General features: G+C 36.1%; 2 protein-coding genes across 4 annotated transcripts; both read left to right on the forward strand.

Moving 5' to 3' along the window:
- Positions 1-1,043: 1,043 nt before the first annotated feature.
- Positions 1,044-18,852, forward strand: LOC127845268 (ras-related protein Rab-31-like). 3 transcript variants are annotated; one of them, XM_052376095.1, is made up of 8 exons: positions 1,044-1,112; positions 5,971-6,069; positions 7,109-7,188; positions 9,265-9,346; positions 10,649-10,720; positions 11,932-12,055; positions 13,636-13,728; positions 14,445-16,078. In XM_052376095.1, exons 2-8 carry the CDS (start codon positions 6,034-6,036, stop codon positions 14,600-14,602), a joined length of 645 nt encoding a protein of 214 aa, XP_052232055.1. In that variant the 5' UTR covers positions 1,044-1,112; positions 5,971-6,033; the 3' UTR covers positions 14,603-16,078. The 3 variants fall into 3 exon arrangements, with proteins under 3 accessions (XP_052232055.1, XP_052232056.1, XP_052232058.1); XM_052376096.1 differs by having other exon boundaries at positions 1,084-1,151; positions 14,445-18,852; XM_052376098.1 differs by lacking the exon at positions 14,445-16,078 and adding an exon at positions 14,180-14,317 and having other exon boundaries at positions 1,084-1,151.
- On the forward strand, positions 18,604-27,688 carry LOC127845267 (uncharacterized). Its single transcript, XM_052376094.1, has 5 exons — positions 18,604-18,748; positions 19,600-19,685; positions 20,396-20,678; positions 22,467-22,725; positions 26,207-27,688. The coding sequence occupies exons 2-5, from the start codon at positions 19,605-19,607 to the stop codon at positions 26,373-26,375; spliced, it is 792 nt and encodes a 263-aa protein (XP_052232054.1). The 5' UTR covers positions 18,604-18,748; positions 19,600-19,604; the 3' UTR covers positions 26,376-27,688.

A 27,688-nucleotide genomic window follows, 5' to 3' on the forward strand; every position in this document is an offset into this window, starting at 1 on the left:
TTGTACTACATTTGTATTAATAAAACAAGTTTAGTTGATTAAATATTAAGAATCAAATATATAAAAATAGTAATTCCATTAAAGCGACATTATTGGAATCAAACAGTATATAGGTGTTTTGACAACTGACGACAGAAATGATTTGATGTACGATTTGAGTCCAAATGTAGTTTTCATGCAGATTTGTTTATACGACACAAAGACACAGTTTTGTTCAACAGTGAAAAATGCCCTAATAAAACAAGTTTAGTTGATTAAATATTTAGAATCAAATATATAAAAAAAATAGTAATTCCATTAAAGCGACATTATTGGAATCAAACAGTATATAGGTGTTTTGACAACTGACGACAGAAATGAGTTGATGTACGATTTGAGTCCAAAGGTAGTTTTCATGCAGATTTGTTCATACGACACAAAGACACAATTTTGTTCAACAGTGAAGCCTTTTCATTAGAGATACAATTGTTTCATGCCGAACACGCAGTAAAACAGTGTTACAAAGACGCGGACATGTTTCCAATGTTTTGGTTGTATGCTGAAGTCAGCCAATGGAGTAAATGTAAGTGTATTCATTTGTAAATAAATATTTATTTCAGAGAAATTTGTTCTGACTTATTGAAAAAATGTTAGTGTATACAGTAGACTGTGTAGCCTGTATCAAAATACCTAGCCATTTTCTAATCAAGTAATCATCAAGTCGTGCATCTCGCACTAGAAAGGCTAATTTACTTGATTGGTTCGTTAAACAGTTAGGCAGCAACGAAGTTAACGGCTTCATCGTTGGAATGCGATTGTGCAAAAAACAAATATTTGACGATATAAACAATACTTTTAGAGTACGGAGGTATTGCGATTGATATATAAAAAAACATTACGAGATGAAAACCTGGGACTACACCAAACTAGTATAAGTAAGGCAATATTGGACTCAGCCATTTTTCTAGGCACTGAGTCCCATTTACTCTCATTATGACATCAATGACAAATGGCAGTTTCAGAAAGACCGGTGTGACACATCGCGGTTTTACATTGTGTTAAATCACGTGATTGTCATGTGACTTCATAGAAAACACTTCCTGTTTACAAGATTGTTTACAAATAACACTGAAGTTATTGATTTCTTGTTAATTGCATGCAAATATATTGATGTAAGCTGTTCATATAGTGAAATTTGGGATATAAACAAATATTAATGTTAAATTTTATGAAATGGAAACGACGCCATCTCACTTTTGTTCTAGCATGTATTGTAACTGTAATTATAAATATAATGCGTTCACATTTTTTCAGGACTTATCATATGACAATTGAGTTTTCACATATTCTTAAATTAAGGTGCTGATTATCCCCACGCTTTTTGAAAAAAAGGTGGGGATATTGTGGTTATCTCCGCCGTCCGTCCGTCTGTCCGTCCGTCCGTCCGTCCTGGCCACTATCGCCTCCTACACTAAAAGCACTAGAATCTTGAAACTTACACACATGGTAGCTATGAGCATATGTGCGACCCTGCACTATTTGGAATTTTGATCTGACCCCTGGGTCAAAAGTTATAGCGGTTGGGGTGGGGCCGCGTCAGAAATTATCACTCATTTTTTTAGGTTATTTTACATTTACTTCTTTATTTCTACACCGATTCACTTCAAATTGATACTGGACCTCTCTTATGACAATACGGTCAATCTCAACCATGCATGGCCCCATTCCCAACCCTGGGGCGCCCCGCCCACATAGGCCACACCCACCAAAAATTTCCATTTACTATAATTTTTTCATTTCTACACGGATTCTCTTCAAATTGATACTGAACTTTTGTTATGACATTAGGGTCAATCTCAACTATGCATGGCCCCAATCCCAACCCTGGGGCGCCCGCCCACATAGGCCACACCCACCAAAAAATTCCATTTACTATATTTTTTTCATTTCTACACGGATTCACTTCAAATTGATACTGAACTTCTCTTATGACATTAGGGTCAATCTCAACTATGCATGGCCCCATAACCAACCCTGGGGCCCCGCCCACATAGACCACACCCACCCAAAATTGCTTTTACTATAATTTCTTCATTTCTACACCGATTCACTTCAAATTGATATTGAACTTCTCTTATGACAATACAGTCAATCTCAACTATGCATGGCCCCATTACCAACCCTGGGGCGCCCCGCCCACATAGACCACACCCACCCAAAATTGCCTTTTACTATAATTTCTTTATTTCTACACCGATTCACTTCAAATTGATACTGAACCTCTCTTATGACAATACGGTCAATCTCAACTATGCATGGCCCCATAACCAACCCTGGGGCCCCGCCCACATAGACCACACCCGCCCAAAATTGCCTTTTACTATAATTTCTTCATTTCTACACCGATTCACTTCAAATTGATACTTCTCTTATGACAATACGGTCAATCTCAACTATGCATGGCACAATTACCAACCCTGGGGCGCCCTGCCCACATATGTCACACCCACCCAAAATTGCCTTTTACTATAACTTCTTCATTTCTACACCAATTCACTTCTAATTGATGATGAACTTCTCTTATGACAATACGGTCAATCTCAGCTATGCATGGCCCCATTACCAACCCTGGGGCACACCTAGGTCAAACATTCGGCGTGGGGATACGCGTTGGCCTCTGCCGCGCCATTTCTAGTTCTAATCTAGTTTAATCAAACATGTTGCCCATTTAGTTGTACTTTAAATATGGGGCACATTTTTTCTTGATTGACAGAATGAAATCAGTACAGTCAAGTTACCATTATGCTCTGTGTGCCTAAGTTCGATCACGTTAAACTTTGTCTCTGCGCATGCTCGACATCAACAACGATTACTGAAAACTTTCTATGGTATTGAGACAGAGTATTCAAAACTGTATCCAAATCTGCCAAAAAAATGAAATATAAACAAAAAAACGGTTAAAAACTATCTTATTACCCCATATGATATACGTCACTGAGAAGCACTCCTAAGGTCAACCAGCTGTCTTCATGACGTCACAAATGGGGGCTCACATGGGGTAGATAAATAGTTATTTGTTACACGAATACTTAAGCTAGGAGCGAGACATTCGAATGTTGTTGTTTTTTTAAAAGAAAGGTTATTCATATATTTTGAAGATTATTGTATTGCGTGTCTTAAATATTTATTAAAATTAACTACAACTAACAACTTAAGAAGGTAACAGAAAAGAACATTAAACACTCATAAACACACATTTGTAAAATTACCAAACAAATTTACATTTTAATACGATATTTTTCCTAAACACAATGTGGACATAGGAATGTCTCACCTCTTCTAAAAGCCAGTTTTTCGTGGCAATTGCGCTGCAGTTAAGAGCTTGAATTTAAAAATAAACATTGGACGTCTGTTATCTTAAAATGTAATGCGTCGATCTAATTCATGAATTCCCCCTTATGAGCCCCAGGAAAACAAAGCGCTTATTTACGGAGATTTGTATTTCCTCCCCTGAATACTGCAGCGTCCCTGGCAATTTAGAAAATAGTATTTTGATGGATGTTTTATGAATTTAATAGTGATTTAAAGAATATAAGTGCAGTAAATGCATGAAAAATGAGGTATCGATAACAAAATTTAAGCTTTGTTATTCATAAAGACCTGTTTAAACCGCATTTTTACGAGAGGTTGACGGAATAACGACTTCTGTTATGAGTTTTCACAGGAAGGCTGGCGCGTGATGTAAGTGCTGGTATTCGAAAATACGTCATAAAAAACTGATCGAACTTAGGCACCTGATCGAAATTAGGCACATAGAGGATACCTGATCAGTAGCATTATTAAGTTGTTCTGGTAAAAAAATAAAATGTTTTGAGACTTCTTTTACACCAGTTTGATTAAATATTACCTTTGCTTACTGATTCAGCACATAATCTTATTTTTAAATGCAGGCAAAATGTATTTGTGATACCTTTTTGTCGCCGCAGAATGCATGCATTAACGGATCAGTTGTAGCCATAACGGATCACGTGACTGAAACCACTCTGGGGGGCATCTTACATGCTTTTTGAACTGTCAAAATATGAAATGCGTTGTTTACAATGACCAGGTTACATTGCCAGTTATTAATTATATTTATTTTTTTGTTATTAATTGTTTTTTATATGTGATCTTGTATCTACACTTTACGTATGGTGTTCTTGTGTGAATTATCTGTTGAAAATCCTTAATAGATCGAAAAGATATGGGCATCTTATAAACCATATAAATTGTTTGAATCATTAATATTGAACATGGAACATAAATAAAACATTTATTTAAGATTGAGATCATTTATTGTAAGAATCAACAAGATTTGCATATTTTTTAATATAATATATTATCAATACGCATATTATCACGCTTGATTCGATATTGCCCTAATTATGCCCCCCTTCGAAGAAGTGGGGGTATATTGCTTTGCTCATGTCGGTCTGTTGGTCGGTCGGTCTGTCGGTCGGTCGGCCTGTCCGTCCACCAGGTGGTTGTCAGACGATAACTCAAGAACGCTAAGGCCTAGGATCATGAAACTTCATAGGTACATTGATCATGACTCACAGATGACCCCTATTGATTTTGAGGTCACTAGGTCAAAGGTCAAGGTCACGGTGACCCAAAATAGTAAAATGGTTTCCGGATGATAATTCAAGAACGCTTATGCCTAGGATCATGAAACTTGATAGGTAGATTGATCATTACTCGCAGATGACCCCTATTGATTTTCAGGTCACTAGGTCAAAGGTCAAGGTCACAGTGACCCGAAATATTAAAATGGTTTCCGGATGATAACTCAAGAACGCTTAGGCATAGGATCATGAAACTTGATAGGTAGATTGATCATGACTCGCAGATGACACCTATTGATTTTCAGGTCACTAGGTCAAAGGTCAAGGTCACGGTGACCCGAAATAGTAAAATGGTTTCCGGATGATAACTCAAGAACGCTTATGCCTAGGATCATGAAACTTGATAGGTACATTGATCATGACTGGCAGATGACCCCTATTGATTTTCAGGTCACTAGGTCAAAGGTCAAGATGACCAGAAATAGTAAAATGGTTTCCAGATGATAACTGAAGAACTCTTATTCCTAGGATCATGAAACTTGAAAGGTAGATTGATCATGACTCGCAGATGACCCCTATTGATTTTCAGGTCACTAGGTCAAAGGTCAAGGTCACGGTGACCCGAAATAGTAAAATGGTGTCCGGATGATAACTCAAGAACGCTTATGGCTAGGATCATGAAACTTCATAGGTACATTGATCATGACTGGCAGATGACCCCTATTGATTTTCAGGTCACTAGGTCAAAGGTCAAGGTCACAGTGACAAAAAACATATTCACACAATGGCTGTCACTACAACGGAGAGCCCATATGGGGGGCATGCATGTTTTACAAACAGCCCTTGTTTTTCATTTCATTTAAGGTTTTGAAAAATCTTGAACACGAATCAAAACTGAAATGGACTTTTGCAGGCAGAAAGACTACTAAATGGCCTTTAAATTAATGCGTAAACTTATTACTTTCCAACAGAGTTATAGCATGTGGCCGCGAAAAATGTTCAACCTCGATTTGGAAACTTGACGGAAGTCATATATACATGTCAGCAAAACATACGAAATGTTTGACAAAGTGTAGCTCCGATTACAACTCAATCAAAGCGTTTTAAAGAACAGGCCTTGAAGATGCTGTGTGCAAAAAAATCATCTAAAAATGTCAACATTTTATTGCGATACGCAGTCTTGAACATCAAAGTGATCCTCTATGAGTAATGATCCGGTAATGGTAACTTGACTGTATTAGTTTTTTATGATTGTCCCATTTTAACGCTATAATGACCGCTCTGTTCTTTTTGTTAATTCAGCAAATTTTATTCCGTGCAAAGTATATTTGATTTTGATTATGAACCTAAAGTTCAGTACTAGTATTTATTTTGATTTCATTTTCAGGAAGAATGACTAAAGCTGATGACAATTGTAGTTGAACTCCCTTTGATATAAGTCTAATGCAGAATGTCAGTAAGGGAAGTCAAACTCTGTTTGCTGGGGGTAAGAAAACAACATTTATGTTCACAACTACTGTATATATTTGTCATGCAGGGGTGTGGAAGTGTTTACTTGTCCAGGGACATTTTCTTTACAAAACATCTACTTCTTTATCGGCAACCATCCTGTATTTTTTAGGTTACATCTTAATACATGTAATAACATACAATTTGTTAATAAACTAAATATAATATGTTATAAAGTTTCCAACTTTCCAATAATGATGACACTTTGAAATTGTATTTGCAGCTGAGTCCAGTTGGGTCAAGGTCACTGTTACTAAAAATAGAAAAAATGAAAATATTGAAGGTCCTATAAATTGAGTTTTGTGGTGAAATTTTATGTGAAAATTGCATAAATGAAGATATATCATGTGATTGCATGTTGAGTGTGGGGGGAGCAGTTAGGAAAGCTTGAAATGAAAAAGAAGAAAAAAGTCAACAAATTCTGCATATAAGCATATTCTGCTTAGTTCAACAAGAGTACATGTATCAACAAGACTTTCAATGGAAGTTTTGCCCCCCCATTTTTTTAATGTTTATATGCACACCTTGCTAAGGAAATAGAGTTATTTAATTTAATTGAAATTGAAGTTATTTTGTCCTGTTTACTTTTTTATATATCTCTTTAACAGTTACTGATATTAACAATAAAAAATGTCCTGGTGGTCATAACATCTGGTGATTTACTGAAAATATAAAATATGCTATCAATGCAAATGAATACTTGAGAATGCTGTCTTGGGACGGTTTTGTCATAGTTTTAAAATTTGTCACACTCTTTTACATTGGAAATTAAACTAATAAAGTGATGACTATTGATGTTAAACCTAATACCAAGTAATTGTGTTAAAACACTCTCTTTTTCTTAGGGTTTTCGTGGTTAAATCTTAAACCAAACAATGTCTTAAAACAAGTAGAAAAATATGTTAAGAAACCTGAATAATAACATTTACCCAACAAAATTGAAAACTTAAACAGAATTAAACACATGAGTTGTGAAAAAAAAAGAGATAACATCCCATGTGGTTTATTGCTGACAGGAGTCGGGAGTTGGCAAGTCGAGTATTGTACTGCGCTTTGTGAGAGACCAATACAAGGAGAACCTGGAGAGCACTATAGGGTAGGAGAACTCTGCAATTATTATTAATGGGTATTCTTAATCCCCGCCATAGGTGGAGGGATATTGTTTTGGCGTTGTCTGTCCGTCCTTCCATCTGTCCTTCCGGCCGGCCAGCCGGCACTTTTGTGTCCGGAGCCATATCTTGGAAGTGCTTTGGCAGATTTCATTGAAACTTGGTATGAGTATATATATAGATAAGAGGATGATGCATGCCAAATGGCATTGTACACCATCGAATAATAACGGAGTTATGGCCCTTGTATCTTGTGTCCAGAAGTATAATAATGGGGGATATCAATTCAACAAATTTGCTTGTTTCTCATTATAACCCCTCTAGGTTGAGGGCTATATTGGGATGATTGACCTTTCAGTCTGTCCCAAAGAAGCAGTCCCTACTGTAACATACCCATGCATTGATTGAGTTTTCAATAATTTTTCACAAGTCTTTACGTTCATGGTAATTGCACACAAAACCATATAGCTGCTTTCAAGGTCTTGGTCAATTTTTGAGGTCAAAATACAGAGTTTATTGACATCATTTGGCTTGGCCACTCTACAATTTGACAGAACATTAAGGTACTAAAAAATAATGAGGCACAAATGTTTAACTGTATAACTTGGTATTCTGCTTGCTATTAACCACTTTGAAGGTCAAACGTCTAAAGGCTCAACCTTTGTCAAAGCTTTATGTAGGGGTAGTCAATCACTGTCAGCAATAGCTCAAGTTATTTAATTTTTCATTTATGTTAGAATAATAAAGTCTTGTTCTGGAAAAACTGGGCTTAATGCAAGTGGGTAAAGTGTCGTTTAAGCCTCTGCGCAGTACACATCCGCTTATCAGGGACAACACTTTCTGGTAAAACAAGTTTCTGCTGAACAAAAATCCCTCTGAGGTAGAAACTGTTATCCCTAAATAGCCTGTAAGCAGACTGCACGGGAATGTAAGTTGACACTTTATTTGCAGTTTTCCCAGAATGAGGCTCAATTTATTTACACTTAAAGTAGCATTATTAATGAGAAGATTGCCAATAACACCAAACAATTTCCAATTTCTATGTCAAGATCATATCAACTTGCTACCTATAGCAATATGCAATGACATAAGCATTACAACTTGCTACCTATAGCAATATGCGATGACATAAGCATTACAACTAGCTACCTATAGCAATATGCGATGACATAAGCATTACAACTTGCTACCTATAGCAATATGCAATGACATAAGCATTACAACTTGCTACCTATAGCAATATGTGATGACATAAGCATTACAACTAGCTACCTATAGCAATATGCGATGACATAAGCATTACAACTTGCTACCTATAGCAATATGCGATGACATAAGCATTACAACTTGCTACCTATAGCAATATGCGATGACATAAGCATTACAACTTGCTACCTATAGCAATATGCGAAGACATAAGCATTACAACTTGCTACCTATAGCAATATGTGATGACATTATCATTACAACTTGCTACCTATAGCAACATGCAATGACATTATCATTACAACTTGCTACCCATAGCAACATGCTCTCAGGGGGGTATTCATCACTGCTGTGAGATGCTCGAGTTTATTTGTGAAGTTTAACTCTTTCAGTGCTTGAACCGAATTTTGAAGGCCTTTGCAAACAGTTTGGATCCATATGAGACGCCACAGAACGTGGCGTCTCATCAGGCTCCAAACTGTTTGCTATTCTGATAGTATTCTTTGAAAAAAAAATCAAAGAAAATGCTAATTTTAAAAATTCAGCAGACAATTTTAGCAGACGACAAATTTCCCAGCATGCAAAGGGTTAAGCCTCTCTCTGGGATAACAGAGTTAAACTCTAATAGTTAAATGCCATTTGAGATTAGCCTGTGCAGTCAGAAGAATACTAAGACTGGATTTTCCCTAAGTAGAGACATCCTTTAAACGAAAATTACCATAACAGGGGAAAGTGGAGTCCCTGAGTAGCCTGTGAAGACTGCACAGGCTAATTTTGGACAACACTACGCACATGCATTAAGCCCCATTTTCCCAGAGCATTGTACATTAAAAGTTTCATATGTCATGTTATTCCAGTGCCTCTTTCATGACGAAGCAGGTTGTGTTGGATGGTAAGACATACATCTTCCAGATCTGGGACACAGCGGGCCAGGAGAAGGTAACTCTATAGTAAAACAATCTTGTTAATTATTCCCTTTGCGGGGCAAGAGAAGGTTATTCTATTGTCATACAATATTGTTCAATATCTCCCGTTTTGCAGAATAACTGAAAGGCAAGTCTTTGTTGTACAATAATATGTGTGTGTGCACATGCATGCATGAGGGCAGGTGTGCTGGCTTGTGCGTGTGTGTAATTTGAAGCTAATGAGGTCCTTCCATTATTAAGGCTGCAATTTGTTTGTGGTCCTTCCATGCTTAAGGCTGCAATGTGTTTGGACCAGACATGTCTGTGGTCCTTCCATGCTTAAGGCTGCAATGTGTTTGGACCAGACATGTCTGTGGTCCTTCCATGCTTAAGGCTGCAATGTGTTTGGACCAGACATGTCTGTGGTCCTTCCATGCTTAAGGCTGCAATGTGTTTGGACCAGACATGTCTGTGGTCCTTCCATGCTTAAGGCTGCAATGTGTTTGGACCAGACATGTCTGTGGTCCTTCCATGCTTAAGGCTGCAATGTGTTTGGACCAGACATGTCTCCCATCACTCCTACTTACTTAAATTAATAAACTCATGAAAGTTAGGACAACATTCTAACTAAAAAGTAAGTTGATGAGGCACAAGTGGTTTGATACATTCCGGCTCCTCATTTAATCCAGCGTCAGGTGTGGAAGGACCTAATAAATGTCTAAATAGACACTGACATGAATAGAATGTCTTTACTGCACAAATTAGATGAATGTCAACTTACCTGAGCCTTGAAGAGTATTGCTAAGTCAAATTAATGTCTTGCACACTAACACAATCAATCAGCTATCAAGTTGTTGGACCTTGGTATTTAATAAATGGTTCAAAACTTGTATACAAATATTGCAATTGACGTGAAGTTAATTTGCTCAATGATTATGATTTGTGTTTTGTTGAACTGCAGTGTAATTGTGTACACTGTATTTGTTGAACTGCAGTGTAATTGTGTACACTGTATGTGTTGAATTGCAGTGTAATTGTGTACACTGTATTTGAGCCTCCTTCTGGCAAAACAGGTTTTAATACATATTGTTAAATTATCGTCCCAGATAAGCCTGTGTAGTCTGCATAGGCTAATTGGGGACAGCACTTTAAGCATTAAGGGTATTTTTCTTAAAAAGGAAGTGTTTTCCTTGCAAAAATCAAGTTTTGTTTGAAAGTGTCTTAACAAATAAGCATGTACAGACTGCACAGGCTAATCTGGGACAATATATTATGCACATGCATTAAGATCTGTTTTCCCATAGCGATGCTCATTTGTCTTGTTGCCATATTCCAGTACAGATCTCTTGCGCCTATGTACTACAGAGGGGCAGCTGCAGCAATTGTGGTTTACGATGTGACTAGAGAAGTAAGTCACATTTTATTGTTCTGTACCATGTTACAGGGGAAGTTAGTGACATTTATTGTGGTGTACAAGGTAACAAGGGAAGTGACATTAGCTATTGTGGTGTATGATGTTACAAGGAAAGTAAGTGTCATTCTCTATTGTGGTGTATTATGTTACAAGGGAAGTAAGTGACATTTAACACATTAAACTGCCCACTGTTGGAGCTGTGGCATTTGTATAGGTTTAGCATTTTTGTTTCGGTATTTGTTTGCTGGGTCTACTTTCATGCCCTTTTAATGTTGAGTTTATTGACAAGTTCAAGTTAATTGTTACCACTGTTGCAAACAGCTATGTAATGTTTATCACGCATAGATGGGACCCAAGGAATCTGGCTAGAAGCCTTTACCAAGGCTTGCCTTAAACAAAGTCACAAGGGTAATTTTAACTTAACTTAGGCTTGAAAACACAGTTCTTTAACTTAGGCTTGAAAACACAGTTCTTTAACTTAGGCTTGAAACCACAGTTCTTTTTTGAGGATGCAACTTTACATAAGTAATTATTTTGTTAATTTAATGCCTTTTATCTTGTTGACATTCAAGATTTGTTAAATGTATTTCTTCTTACTTTGTTGAAACATCATAAATTAAATATTAATAATCCCACAATCACAGTTTGGCAGGGTATACAGGACTCATTCTGTAAATTTGTTTGTTGATTTCTTTGTCTGTGTGTGTGTTGGTCTGTTAATTTTGAATGTCATGTTTTCATATATTAATATATTTATTGGTTTATAAATTAAATTAAATTTAATATAAATTATGTAGCTTTTTGTAAAATTAAATGTAGTTTTGTTTCATGCTAGTTATCCTCATGTGCCCTTGAACCTAGCATTTTTATGCATTAAATTGTATAAGGAGTAAACTGTGTCAACATTTCTTTATATATTTAATTCAAGCTTCAAATATATCTTTAGACCCCTTTTTCATGCTAAGTGATCAGCACATTCCCGAGTTATGTGCCCTTGAACCTAGCTATTAATGGCAGAAGCATAAAATGTAAGAAGTAAGTGGACAAAACCAAAAATGTATTGTATGATAAGATGGAAAGTATCATCCCTTATTAGCCTGTGTGGACTGCATAGGCTTATCAGGGACGACACTTAGCGCCCATGTGTGTTAAACCCACTTTTCCACAGCTCACATGAAAAAATGAAATTCACTATCTCACCTCAGGCATCGTTTCCCGCAGTGAGGGACTGGATTAGGGAACTTCAGCGGGCTGCATCTGGCAACATTGTCCTCGCGATAGCGGGAAACAAGTGTGACCTCTCCGACCTACGGGAGGTGTCCAAACAGAGTGAGTCAGGCGAAACGGTTAGGGTGGTACTAGTATTACTAACATACTTAAGTCAATATTCTGATTCAACTTTGATTTTTTCTCTCAATATTAGAGATGAGTTTGATCATCTCAATTTGGTGTTCATGGAAGATTGTTTGAGTATTTTTGTTTGAATCAATCATGAGTTTGGGGAGGAAATTGAATTTGAGCTGTTCTCTGTGAAAAACGGGTTTAATGCATTTGCGTAAAGTGTCGTCCCAGATTAGCCTGTGCAGTCCGCACAGGCTAATCAGGGACGACACTTAACGTTTTTATGATTTTTTTCGTTTCAAGAAAGTATCTTATAGCAAAAATCAAGTTTAGGCTGAAAGTGTTGTCCCTGATTTGCAGTCTGCTCTAGCTAATCTGAGACAACACTTTACGCACATGCATTAAACCCCTTTTCCTCAGAGCACGGCACATTTATTTGTATTTATGAGATTTGAGGTTGTTCTTGAGCTGACTGACATTCTCAGTTGAGTGAAGTCTTAAAGCTCATGTTCTGAGTTGAGCTGAAACATTGTGCATCTTCATGATACTGGGCCCTGGAGTGCATAGATTGACCAGTGGATACTGGGACTTGCCATTCAAAAATTGAGTTTAGCAAACATTGGTTCATTTGTCCAGTGTTAAATTATGTAAAAATGGTACTTATGGCATGTGGTGCCAGCGTAATTTAGCACAGCTTGGGCATTTGCTCTGTTGGGTGAGGAGCTACATTGTCTTCTTTGCACACAATGAAACCTTATGTGACTTAATGGCGGATGGGGTAGCTCCTGACCAGATTGTGGTACATAAACCCAATTTTGTTTTACTATTCTCATCAAGATTGAGCTATAAATGTGATTTCCAGAGTGGCTACAAGGTTTTTCTAAGCTTTTACCAGGTGACCTAGTTTTTGGATGGACATGACCCACATATTGTTGAGACAGACATTCTAACAAAGTTAAATCAAATTCGATGAAAATGTGGCCTTAAGAGTTGTAGAAAGCTAAAAGTTGAAAATAGACGACAAAGTACACAATCAAGGACATCTCACAAAAAGTACAATAGGCAGTGGCAAAGTGGCAAACATTATTTTACGCAAATATATCAATAATGAAACCAGCATTAGCCACACAAATAAAGATTACATGAAGTAATGGAGAAAGAAAATGATGGAAAGTTAAAATAATTAAATGAAGTCAAGCATATTTTACAATTTGACATAGTTTAAGTTCTGATATACATTGTTTTACCATATAGTAATTAAATGAGCCTCGTTTGGAAAGAAATGGGCTGGACGCATGTGCGTACAGTGTCGTCCCATATGTGCCTGTGCAGTCCTAACAGGCAAATCAGGGACAACACTTTCTGCCTAAACTGGATTTTTGTTTCAAAGAGACTCTTTAAACCAAAAATGCCATAAAAGCAGAAAGTGTCATCCCTGATTTGCCTTTGTTTACTGCAAAAAATCATCTGGAAAGATATTTTACGCACATGCATTAAGCCCAGTTTTCCCAGAACAAGGTTAATTTGCTGATTGTCATGTAGGGATAGAACACTTGGTCTGTTTTCAGAAGCCAAGGAGCTTGCTGAGGAACTTGGAGCCATTTTTACTGAAACCAGCGCGCTGACGTCGGCCAATATACAGACCCTGTTTGAGGAAATAGGTCAGTGCACATGTGGGACGAGTATTGGTTCAGCAACAAGGCAACATTTTTCACGCAAACAACTTTTTATTCATATTTGTAGTTGGTTCAGGACTTTGTCCCAACTGGCTTGGTTTTAAAATTCATTTTTAAGAATGCTATGCGATATACCATTCATTCTGTTCATGGAAAAGTAGTTAATATGCCCCCTTCAATGGAAAGGGTCGAATTGCATTTCCCCTCCTATCGGTTGCATGTTTGGTCTGTCCTGAAACCATTTCTCATAAACAATACTTAACATCCACAAATTTCAATGAAACAATTACACTCGACAACAGAATAATCGAAACACTAATTAATCTATGTTTTATTTTCCTCTGCTCCAAGACACTTGTCATTGGCCTAGGTGCATCATACCAGAAATAATGACAACTGGTATCATTAAAACTTAATGTTTTCCTGTTCATTCCAGCAAGCAGATGATATGAGCCTCGTTCTGGCAAAACTGGACTAAATGCTTGTGCACAAACTGTCATTCCAGATTAGCCTGTGCCATCATCACAGGCTCATTAGGGACGACACTTTCCTTTTCAAAGAAAATCCAAACTAGGCAGAAAGTGTTTTTCCTGATAAGACTGTGCATACTGCGCAGGCTAATCTGGAACGAAATTTCTATGCACGTGAACTAAGCCTAGTTTTCTCAAAATGGGGCTCATGTGTTTTCCTGTGCATTCCAGCACGCAGACTACCAGCAAATGATATGCTCATGTACAGCGACAGCATGGCCTCGAACATTCACCTGCGTAATTCCCATCGCATAACGGAGGATCGAAGGAAAAAGTCGTCCTGCTGTGCAACAAAACCTCCGCCCCAACGGTCTTATAGCGTCACATGACCAAATGACTAGAAAGTGCTTATGCATTTAGTATAAGTAGCAGTATTTGTAGTGTTCCTTGTATATTGTCTGGTGTTTTGCTGTCTCAAAAAGAATGAGCAGTGTAATGTGGAAATGGGTCTTATGCCAGATTTGGCGGTATTATTTCCAGACCAGGCTGGGCATTTGCAGGAGCTACCGTGTCTGCTAATGTGACAACAAAACCTTGCTTGATTCTATAGCAGACAGGGTAGTGCCTAACAAGACTGTTCCAATGCACAGGCTAGCCTGGAGCTACGCTGAATGCATCTGGTAAAAGACCTATTTTCACATGAAGCAGCTTAAATGTAACAATCAAAGTTCATACTTTTTTTACAGAGAGCTTAATGTGTTGGGTTTTTTTCATTATATAATACTCAGATTTTTCTTTGTATTTTACTGAAATTTCTGAATTGATATATGGTCACTTTATAAAATTAAGTTTTTAACATATCTTTGACATTTACTATTTTATCTGTGTAATCCCATTTTTGGTGAGGTTGCTTGTCAATTTGTTTTTACCAAGGTATTGAAATAGACTCATTTTTGATGCATTTCGTTTTTAGTTGTGTTAAACCTTAAATAACTTTCGATGTAAAGAAGCAAGGATTACACATTCTGAACTTATATTTTCATGTTTTCTCAATATACCCATATATAGATTATGTATTGAACATAACATGAAATGAATTAAATGTCTGTAAAGTTTTAAACAGTAAATTTTTCTTGACATTAGGTTATTCATGTTCTTGTATATTATTATATTATAAAAACCACAAGTAAATATCAATGAATCAAAGTATCAGTTTAATTTATTGTGCTTAATCCTCGTACAAATACATGTTTGTAAATATTGATTGTCTTTATACTATAATAAAACTATAAGTCTTTATAGACACATGTCAAATAAATAAATTTGACTTATTATCTTATTTAGCTTAAACCAGTAATTTATAATTTTGTTGATATATGGTAATACTTATGTTGGTCCGAAGATCTTAAACTACCTTTATGTTGTGAGTTTTAATCTAAAATGAGAGCCTATTTTGCTGTTATTAGTTTTGTTACTGATTTTCTTTTTACTTTTTTTCCATGTCATGTTTAAGCTTGTATACTTGTCCAACTACATGTATATTGATAGTTCTTATATGTACAAAGTTTCTTGGTTGATACATTGTTTTTGTATGGACAAGGATTTTGTTGTAAGATATAATGTCTCACATCAATCACAAAATGTTAATAGCAGAACAGAACAGAAAGTTTATGCATATAACTTGAACAATTCCAGTTCATCGTTATATATACAAAACTGAAATATAGCCATCTCTGATATTAATACTTGATTAATTTAAATAAAAAAAGGATATTTGTCACATGCTGTTCATTGTTTCCAGTGAACAGCCATCCCAATTATTTGTATTCAATATTCGTTTTAATTTGAATATATTTTCAATAACATTTCGAGAATTTTTGTTTGCTCCTTTTTTCTTTACTGATTATAAGCATGTTATTAATTTTGCGAAACCTCAAATGACATCCCATTAGTTATCAGCTTTTTAGGTTAATTAGCATGTTTTCATAAAATTAGAAGTATTTGCAGTTGAAAAAGAGTTTGATAAAAACGGTCTGACTGAGGTTGTTAATGCATGCCATATTTTATAACAGTCTTTTGTATGCCATATTTTATCAAATTTGACCAGATATAGAATATAAAAGTTAGTAAGCACATTTTTTTTATTTTTTTAGAATTTAAGATAAATACCGCATGATGCCTAAATGGGTCTGATGTCATATGTGGTCAAGGTAGCTTCAGCCCAGCCTGGGCAAAGGCACAGTCTGAACAGGAGCTACCCTGACCACTAAATTCATGCACTGTCTTGTGGTCTCATTAGCGGACAGAGAAGCTCCAGACTGTGTGAATGCACAGGCTGGGCTGAAGCTACGCTGGCCACATATGACATACTACCTGTTTGGTCATATGATTATTTGAGTTGAGAAGAAACATGTATTCAATGTGACATTAAATATTAGGGAATTAACAAAAATATATACCATGGCTTAACTTAAATTCTTATGAGTAAGGAAAATACATGTACATACAATGACATTTGAGCTGGTCTCTAGGGAAACCAGGCCTATTGCATGCGCCTAAAGTGTTGTCCCAGATTAGTCTTCGCAGTCCACAAATGCTTATCTCTGTGAGAACGATTTCTTCTTTTATGGATTAGTTTAAAGAAAGTCTCTTAATCACAATCACGGAAAAAAACTGGGTTGTCCAAGATTAGCCTTTGCAGACTACCATATTGTTGCTATGGTAACGGAAATTAGAGAAAACCAAACCAAATAGTGTTTCATCTGCCTCTTATCACAATATTTATCTGGTAGCGGACTGCTGCTTTGTCTGTGACAAAGCACTTATTTTATTTGTATTCTGTGAATATGCTTTGCACGCATTAGCTGAACCATATTTTGTTGTCAATTTGTCGACATTGTTTTGATAATATTACTTATTTTTAATAAAATTATTGATTTTACCAATTTTTTGGTGTGCCATAATGTACACGGTTATTTAACTTGTTAAGTTGAAGTATGTTATACTTGTAAGTCTCTGTCTATCTTTTAAAATAACCCAGTTATGACAGCATTAAAGAGGTAATTTCACTGTTTTTAAAACAGTGAATACTTGCTTTCAGTCAAGAATAATATTCGTATTTAAAATCATAAATACATTCTGTTTATAATTTCAAAAATTAGTTTTAAAGAATGAAAGCTGATTGGATGACAAACTGGCTTATTGTTATTGTCATGTTTGGTAACTATTTTATAAAAATCTCAAATGTGCGCAAAGGGATGATCATTCCGATTTTGTTTTAAATTCAACCTTCAACTATGTTTCATATTGCTGGTATAAACGGTGGCAGACTACAGTGTCCGGTATAATATAATTGATGGATGAAAACCATATACTATTCACCAAATAGTCGAGCTAAACTCCTACCTCAAGAGTCTTCGTGATGCTAATCTCCATATAATTTTTTGTTTCCACTACAGGGATTCAATGGAAACTTTACACATGTTGATTGGGTAATTATGCAAGGTCACTCATCAAGTACCAAGACTCGTACATGCAATTTAGTAGAATTATGCCCCTTTTGTAATTAGAAAATATATCTGTATATCTTCAACATATATTCAAATAACACTTAACACATGTGTGTATGTTCTTTATGAAAATGCACGTACATGTGATCCAACTTTTAGCACGATTATGCCACCACGACTTATAAAGAGCTTGCAAGGTGAAAAGTATAATGAAAAAGATGATTCCGTGCACCACTGGTCTATGTATTAACTACTTCAGATATTCTATTGAAACTGTTCACATATTTGGGGATCATTATGCATGGTCGCATTATAATCCACATAACCATGACCTGTAATTTAACATTTTGGTCAACAATACTGTTCCTACAAAAAGGAAACCAACTATGTCTAAATAACTATAGCTTAGAGTGAGGTACTTAGCTTTAATTTTGTGTGTAAGTATAATTTATATGAAGACTTCTCACATACATTTAATTATATTCGCCTAAGCTAATGAATAAACATCGCTCTTATTGATAACAGTTCATATTTATTTCACAAATGCTATTTATGTACTACAGATAGTAAACTCCTAATATTAAGGAGAGTGACAGAAAACAAACATAATCCTATAAAATCAGAAGAAATCGTGCGCATCGTGTTGGGACAGATCTTTTTAATGTTTATAATCTTGAGCTATCAGACATTGTCTCCCTTGACTGTTTAAAGTTTTGAAATCAATAACTAGAACAATTTCACTCTTCTCTATTGAATTTTTAATCAATAGACGAATCGAAGCATGTCCAGTCTTATGTCTATTTATAATCCGCATATTTGTAGTGGGTATACTTGTAAATGGATCATACTAGAATTTTAAATAAATATTTACGGCAGCTTATCTAGCATAGGAAACTGTGTTGATGGGACCGTGTTTGGATGTTTTGTTGACGTTTCTAGCAACAGTGTTTGTTTTTGAGTGTGGGTATTCTATATTTCCATTACTGATGTCAAAACGATTAACATATAGTCGGTTATGTTATAACGGTAAGTTTAATAAATGTTTACTGTAGTGTGTGATATATATTTAATTGGCGTTTCGATTGATCATTAAACAATTGAATAAAATATTGGACATTCTAGTTTTCTGATGATACTGTTTAGTTTTTAATGTCATGAATATAACAACTGTGTTATTGATTTGTATCTAACGATCTCACGGTTGGAAATCGCTTTCGTAGTGTTTCGTAAAAGACATTTAACCACGAATGTTCCTAAACGTATCGATGAGCCACGAAAAATAGACGATTAAGTCGCGTTGCCTGTACGGATTATCTCAAAGTTTGTACGAACTTTTAGCTTTTGCTACAAATATCACGTAGAAGTGGTAAAGCATGATAATAATTATATGATTATGGCTTATATTATTAGAAACGAAATCCATCGTGAAAAATCGTAGCGGTAACGCATTCAAACCATAGTTGTTCGTATCACATCTGTATGTATAACTGGTGCGGGGACACGATAATATGTGTCTTGTTCTGGGAAAACTGGGCATAATTCATGTGCGTAAAGTGTCGTCCCAGATTAGCCTGTACAGTCCGCACTTTCCGCATAAACGAGAATTTCGGTTAAAAGGGACTCTTTTTAAACGAAAAATACCATTAACACGGAAAGTGTCGTCTCTGATTAGCCTGTGTGGACTGCACAGGCTAATCTGGGACGACACTTTACGCACATGCATTATGCCTAATTTTCACAGAACAAGACACATATAAGGAATTGTTTAGCTCGTCGGTACAAACAAGTTGTATTGTCGGTACCTGCGACTTTGAGCCATCGACTGCACAGATAAAACGATGTAAAATAAAAGTAACAACATACGTTTCTCTTTGCAGGTTAAATGGTCGGTCGGCAGGTCATCCTAAGCGGAGACCTCGACGTCAAGTCGCCGTCGACGTTTATACGTGGATGGCGTCCCAATGTAAGAGCAACTTGGCGCCTAACATATGAGCCGCATTCTATAAAAACTGGGCTTGATGCATGAGCGTAAAATGTCGTCCAAGATTAGCCTATGCAGTCCACACAGGCTTATCAGCGTTGACACTTTCCGTACACATTTGTTTCTCGTTTAAAAGAGACGTCCTATAAAAAAAATCCATAAGAGCGTTAAGTGTCGTCCCTGATTAGCCTGTGCGAATTGTACAGGCAAATCTGAGATGCCACCTAATGCACAAGCATTAAGACAAGTTTTTTTCAGAAAGAGGCTTATATGTTTAAAGTATGATTATGGAATGTAATTTATTTTTAAGACAAACTTCCAAAACGCTGACTGTCGTTGATTGTATGTTTAAATTGTACTATCTACGGTTTATACTTAGTAGATTGTCAGTTTAAGCTGTTAAACTAACAGTTTGTATGTTATCTAAGGCTTTGATTTTAGCTTTGGCTTTCGGCCCTCATTGCATCATGGACACCTTCCGGTGATAATCGTGCAATGACTAACTTCATGAACATGTAGCACACTGTAGAATTTCGAACGCCGTCGCATAGAAATTAGCCTCGCTCTGACAAAACGGGATTTAATGTATATGCGTAAAGTGTCGTCCCAGATTAGTCCGTGCTGTCCGCACATGCTAATCAGGACGACTCACCCTAAACTGGATGACCGAGGCTAAAACACTTTCGTTACAGCCTTGGCGGACACAAACGGTAGAGCTGGTTCTACAAAATGGCGTCCATTATCTTAGCATATACGAGAAAAATACCACGAAGTCGACGAAGTTTGAGGACTTCGAATTGAAAGATATAACAGAGGTGACAATGGTCCCATCAAAAACCCACGCGCATGCGTTTCACATCGTTTCCGGAGGCGCTCCGATCATTGTGTTGTCAGGGGAAACATCTATGGTTAGCCGGAAGTGGATCTGGGCAATCCGGAAGGCTCTTTTTCCACGGGAGAATATAGCTGAAACTAGTAATGATATTTTTATTAATCAATCGTATCGATGTTTTATTTTTATTATTTAGTCGATGTGCAGTTTCAAATGATTTCGTCTACAGATTTTTGTTTATTCTAAAGACAACATGAAAGAATGTCACTCGAAGTCGTAAAGTGATTTTTTTACGTATTGTGGAAATGATATTTTGCTAACTTTATGTCACACATTCAAAAAATATAACAACATTATAAATCAGAGAGCGAAACACCACTAATGACGTAGGTTCATACTGAACATTTAGCGTTGTTTATGAATTATCATCATTTGAAATTATTATAATTATTTAACATTACAAACGCCAAACGATTAAATAATATGGAGTCGACCACTTTTTATATGTATAAAATGTGGCTCACAATATAATTGCCCTGATAAACGAGCGGTTTATGTAATAACTGATTCCAGTATACACTGTTCGAGCCCCGCTGGATACATACTTTGTTCTTTCTTAAATTATATTTTTGTCATGATAAGGGAGCACTGTAATTTAGCGGTGGTTAAATATAATAATTTAAGGTATTATCTGACATAGTTCAAAACATGCGTCAATCTACGAACACGTCCTTTTAACTTTTGCAGGTTTAAAGGGGCCTTTTTACGTTTTGATAAATTGACAAAAAATGTTTCAGATTCGCAAATTTTCGTTGTAGGTATATGTGTGAGGAAATAGTAATACTGAACATTTACCATGCTCTAAACTATCCATTATATGCATCTTTTGACGATTTAAAAACATGAAAGTTATAAAGCGTTGCAACGCGAAACGATTGAATAATTTGGAAAGTTATGTTTTGTGATGCTACGTGGATTGCATATATAAAGTATAAAATACATCTCTAATTGTATGAGCGCGACACTTCAATACAACCAAAATCTGTGAAAAGGCCCATTTAAGAAGAGTTACTTCAAGTTCAAGAAAGCTGACGAAATCAGTTATATTTTAAACAGAGATGAATGCCGAAACATTCGCTGGGTACTAAAAATTTCGAATATTTTGTCTAATTTTAATAAATGTATTATTTAAATTCGTGAATGAGTTATGTTTGTCATACAAAACAGTTTATTTTAGAAATGGCCATTGAAAATTACAACCCGTGTTACCCAACACGTATACCTGAACGTGTATAAACACTTTGGCAGAATTAAAAACAACACTACAAACAAACAAACAAACAAAAACGGGGATCAAACCTGCCGATGTATGTGCATTGGTTTTGTACTTTGTCTACTAGTATTAATGGTAGTTATCTTATATCAACTTGGAGGAAATTGATTAAGATTGCTTACTGTTTTGTTTCATTTAAGCGTACTGTTTGTGGGGGAAAGAAATTTTAATTAGACGCCTGGTTCGCCAGTTTTAATAAGCCATAACATATATCTTTATGCCACACACATTTACTTTCTGTTCATATATTTGAGACGGGCTCTGGGAAAACCAGGCTTGATGCATTTGCGTAAAATGTTAACCGAGGGACGACATTTTCCGTCTTTACTGGGTTTTCTTTTGGAAGAGACGAAACATTCCATAAAAGCGGAAAGTGCTATCTTGATTAGTCTATGCGGACAACGCAGACCAAGCTGCGCACGTGCTTTAAAGCCGAATTTCTCGAAACGTTGCAAATTTATAAACATGCAAATGACTATTGTCTGCATTTATCATTACACGAATTATCATATTTGGACAAAAATCACAGTTGTACATCAATATGGCTCATGAAAACGAACACTTCCAAATAACGTTTGTTTTCTACATTCCAATTCAGAAAAACTATTCCTTCGCCTTGTTCCGAATGCGGACACCACGCGACTCAACCTAGCGCTAGGAATCTACATCGTGGAAGTATCCGCGGTCGCCATGGAGATGACCTTCACCTCTGACGTGGACCGGGCATGCACGCCCGTGGTGCCGTTCAGCGCCGTGGTCCCCACCCTCGGTCAATTGAGGCTGCCCCTCACGACTCTGGGACGGGTGACGGAGCGGGGGAGCGACGATAACGCGTTGGTTATCGTGGAAACCAATCCGTAAGTCTTCCAATTTGAGTTCCGAAATTCATACAAAATGACCTGTTGCAAAAATACAAGATAACATTTTGCTTCTCCTTTCATTTTTTAAAGGGGCCATACTACTGTCAATAAAATTATCAAGAATTTATTTTATACTTTCCGGTGGTTTATAGAGAAATATCAGTGAATTAAAACTGATAATTTCACTGTTTCAAACAATGAAAATTATCAGTGAAAATTATCGATAATTTTCACTGTTTATGTTAAATGACGTCATTTTTTGGACGAAATGACGTCATTTTCCCAACGTAATTCTTTAGTTAAACTCTTTAACAATGTATATAAACTGTGAAATAAAGCATAAAATAAAAAGAAAATTTGTTGGGTTCGGTGGATTATCGATTTTAATTCACTCGTGATCATATAAAATGTATATTTTCACTCGTGGCTGCGCCACTCGTGAAAATATTATTTTCTATGATCACTCGTGAATTAAAATCGATAATCCACCGAATCCAACAAATATCCTCTATATATTCAACGAATGGTTAGGGCTGTTCTGAAGATTGATTCAATATAATAAGAACAGAACAGAATGGTTTATTTTGACTTAAGCATATATACAGCTCATCGTCATAAACATACATATTCAATAACAGCATGCGTTTCATCTATATACAAAACATACATCATTTCAAAGAAAGATCGTTTCAAAAACAAATTAAATACAACATGTTTAAGTGAGAATGTCACATGGAAGAGGTAAATACTCAGTGACCACATAATATAAAAAACGTTGTTTAATGATTGCAACAAGTATTACATTATTCTAAGCTTATTAGCTTTATGGAAGATATTTATTTTATGCTTTCTGGTGGTTTATAGAGAAATATCAGTGAATTAAAACTGATAATTTCACTGTTTCAAACAATGAAAATTATCAGTGAAAATTATCGATAATTTTCACTGTTTATGTTTAATGACGTCATTTTTTTGACGAAATGACGTCATGTTCCCAACGAAATTCTTTAGTTAAACTCTTTAACAATATATATAAACTGTGAAATAAAGCATTAAATAAAAAGAAAATTTGTTGGATTCGATGGATTATCGATTTTAATTCACTCGTGATCATAGAAAATATATATTTTCACTCGTGGCTGCGCCACTCGTGAAAATATTATTTTCTATGATCACTCGTGAATTAAAATCGATAATCCACCGAATCCAACAAATATCCTCTATATAATGTATACTACATATATAATACATTTTCTCGCATTTCAAAGCCTTTAACACAAAACATGGCTAGTTTTCTTAACGCCTTTTTCTTTGAACTATCAAGTAGTTCGATAAACTTAAACATATTTGGACGAAATCTATAATACTTTGGAATTTATGTTTTCCTAACATCGGCATAGTAAGGGCATTTAAGAACAAAGTGATACTCATCCTCGATATCATTAAGGTGACATAAAACACATTTACGTTGATCTCTAACAATGTTCAGGTCACTATTTGATCGTGGGATTAGGGTTTCAATATCTGTGTCAGAAACAAAATCAATATCGTTCATATATCTATCATTTTCAATATAATCTGGTTTATTTCCCGTTCGCAAGTTTGTGTCTCCGGTGAGAAATACTTTTCCTTTGGATTGATAAAAATTTACATCAAGTTTAAAACATTGAAACATATCATAAGAATACAAAGAATGAGCAGGGGAATTTTCAGTTGCAAAATATACAACACAAAGATATACATCAGATTCAATATTAAAAATAACTTATCTAGTTTAAGCCAAACAATACAATCAATATCATTTTTAACTAATGTGACACCTTTTCGAATAGAGTCTTTAATATAAATTACTATTCCACCACTCGAGCGTTTTGCTCCTTGGTGTTGCAAACGTCTGTATGAGTTAATAGGTTTACTGTATCCTTTTAGATCTATAGAAGAGTCTTTATGTGTCCAAGTTTCAGTGAGACAAATAAAGAAAAGATGAAAACTTACTATTAGAGCATTTAAGTGTTGTTAGAAGAATTAGAAATCGCAGATGTTTAAATAAATTGGATGACTACTTTGCAAACGTTTGCATTCATTAAGCGTTGTAATACAAGTAAGTACATTGACAGTGGGTGTGAATTTCGAAGTTCACGAGGTCCTTCCTCGCCCGATTCTGCATTATGTGAGGACCCGGAAAGCACTCTTACCTAATTAACCCTTTGCATGCTGGGTAATTTGTCGTCTGCTAAAATCTCGTCTGCTGAATTTGTAAAATAAGCATTTTCTTCATTTTTTTTCAAAGAATACTATCAGAATAGCAAACAGTTTGGATCCAGATGAGACGCCACGTTCTGTGGCGTCTCATCTGGATCCAAACTGTTTGCAAAGGCCTTTAAAATTCAGCTCCAGCGCTTTAAGGGTTAACTATGCCACTCACGAAAGTTGGGAATAATTTTTCAATTATAGCTGCAATTTCCAGCCATTTAGTTTTAACTGAAACATATTTCGTGTAGGCGTGTGTTGAACCCAAAGGCACCTAGGTGAGAAGCGTGTGTATCAACCACTGCTCTAACCGGACAGCCTACATGTTGACAGAAAACTGAAAGTTGACCACCTCAATAATTGATTGACACGCTACAAGTGGTCAGTTTACTAGTAGATACTTCCAATCAAGGATTTTGTTGACTAATTTATTTGGATTTATTTTTCAGTGGTAAAAAAAAAGAGCCATGCTCTGGTAAAACGGGGCGTAACGCATGTCGTCCAATATAAGCCTGTGCGGACTGGGGCGTAACGCATGTCGTCCAATATAAGCCTGTGCGGACTGGGGCGTAACGCATGTCGTCCAATATAAGCCTGTGCGGACTGGGGCGTAACGCATGTCGTCCAATATAAGCCTGTGCGGACTAGGGCGTAACGCATGTCGTCCAATATAAGCCTGTGCGGACTGGGGCGTAACGCATGTCGTCCAATATAAGCCTGTGCGGACTGGGGCGTAACGCATGTCGTCCAATATAAGCCTGTGCGGACTGGGGCGTAACGCATGTCGTCCAATATAAGCCTGTGCGGACTGTGGGAAGACGCATGTCGTCCAATATAAGCCTGTGCGGACTGGGGCGTAACGCATGTCGTCCAATATAAGCCTGTGCGGACTGGGGCGTAACGCATGTCGTCTAATATAAGCCTGTGCGGACTGTGGGAAGACACTTTGCGCATAGACTTATTTTCGTTTTGAAGAGACTTGCTTGAAACGGAAAAGCCATTAAAGCGGTAGGCGTCGTCCTTGATTAACCTGTGCCGACTGCACAGGCTAATCTTGGCCACACTAAACGTACATGCATTAAGTCCAGTTTTCCCAGAACGAGGCTCGTTTACACTGCTCACCCAGCGTCATATTATATATTTTCTTTGGACAAATGTTTAGTTGTTAATAATAAAAGTTCAATTTCTGTGTAAGTATTTTAAATATATGTATGTTTTCTATCTTTAGTGACATCAGTGAACACGGGGCCTTGTCCTTATATTTCGCTACAACAGACGGCAGTCATGAATCCCGTTCTAAAGTCATTTCCGTTTTCAAGAACGTTCTGTTCCAAGCTACAAACAATCTTCACGACTGCATTACATATTCTAACTGGGACTTTGACGACCAATTGTAGATGCTTAATTTATAGAATTTTCTATAACCTTAACTTTTCCTTGTCTTTCAGAACCTATATATATTCATCAAAATAATTATAGGAATCCTGTCTTTAAAACACGTTATATGTGATGGTCAGTTTTTTTTGTTAAGCTTGTTATTTATTCACAGTTAACTGCTAGATGTCGTAATTTTCAGAAGCGGAAAATGAAAACAGAAATTCGTGATAATGTATGAGATCATGGTAAAGAGATGCGTTCGAAACCATGAATTTTTATTTTGCGTTAAATTAAACGTCTTATGTCAAAATTTACTTAAGTATATAGTTACTATCATTTTTAGCTCATCTATTTTTTGAAAAAAAAAGAGCTATTGTCATCACCTTGGCGTCGGCGTCGGCGTCCTGTTAAGTTTTGCGTTTAAGTCCACTTTTCTCAGAAAGTATCAATGCTATTGCATTAAAACTTGGTACACTTACTTACTATCATGAGGGGAATGGCAGGCAAAGTTAGATAACTCTGGCGTGCATTTTGACAGAATTATGTGCCCTTTTTATACTTAGAAAATTGAAAATTTTGGTTAAGTTTTAGGTTTAGGTCCATTTTATTCCTTAAGTATCAAAGCTATTGCTTTCATACTTGCAACACTTACTAACTATCATAAGGGGACTGTGCAGGCAAAGTAATGTAACTCTGTCTGGCATTTTGACAGAATTATGTTCTTTTTTTATACTTAGAAAATTGAAAATTTGATTAAGTTTTGTGTTTAGGTCCACTTTATTCCTACAGTATCAAAGCTATTGCTTTCATACTTGCAACACTTATTACCTATCATAAGGGGACTGTGCAGGCAAAGTTATGTAACTCTGACTGGCATTTGGACGGAATTATGGGCCCTTTATACTTAGAAAATTGAAAATTTTGTTACGTTTTGTGTTTTGGTCCACTTTACCCCTAAAGTATCATAGATATTGCTTTCATACTTGGAACACTCGCAAACTATCATAAGGGTACAGTAAAAGGACAAGTTGCATAACTCTGGTTGTCATTTTTACGGAATTATGGCCCTTTTTTGACTTAGTAACTTTGAATATATGGTTAAATTTTGTGTTTCGATCCACTTTACTTCTAAAGTATCAAGGCTATTGCTTTCAAACTTCAAATACTTTCATACTAACATTAGGTTACTGTACCTGGCAAGTTGAATTTTACCTTGACATTTGAATGACCTTGACTCTCAAGGTCAAATTATTAAATTTTGCTAAAAATGCCATAACTTCTTTATTTATGATTAGATTTGATTGATACTTTGACAAAACTACTCTTACCTGAC

Source organism: Dreissena polymorpha, chromosome 9 (genome assembly GCF_020536995.1).
Source record: "Dreissena polymorpha isolate Duluth1 chromosome 9, UMN_Dpol_1.0, whole genome shotgun sequence".
NCBI classification, from domain to species: domain Eukaryota; kingdom Metazoa; phylum Mollusca; class Bivalvia; order Myida; family Dreissenidae; genus Dreissena; species Dreissena polymorpha.

Bases quoted from the DNA above. Each gene is read 5' to 3' on its own strand.
- LOC127845268 (XM_052376095.1), top strand. From the start codon at position 6,034: ATGTCAGTAAGGGAAGTCAAACTCTGTTTGCTGGGG. The intron at 7,189-9,264 runs GTAGGAGAACTC...ATGTTATTCCAG, and splicing joins AACCTGGAGAGCACTATAGG to TGCCTCTTTCATGACGAAGC. The intron at 12,056-13,635 runs GTGAGTCAGGCG...GTCTGTTTTCAG, and splicing joins ACGGGAGGTGTCCAAACAGA to AAGCCAAGGAGCTTGCTGAG.
- LOC127845267 (XM_052376094.1), top strand. From the start codon at position 19,605: ATGGTCGGTCGGCAGGTCATCCTAAGCGGAGACCTCGACGTCAAGTCG. The intron at 19,686-20,395 runs GTAAGAGCAACT...CTTTCGTTACAG, and splicing joins TACGTGGATGGCGTCCCAAT to CCTTGGCGGACACAAACGGT. The intron at 20,679-22,466 runs GTAATGATATTT...ATTCCAATTCAG, and splicing joins GGAGAATATAGCTGAAACTA to AAAAACTATTCCTTCGCCTT.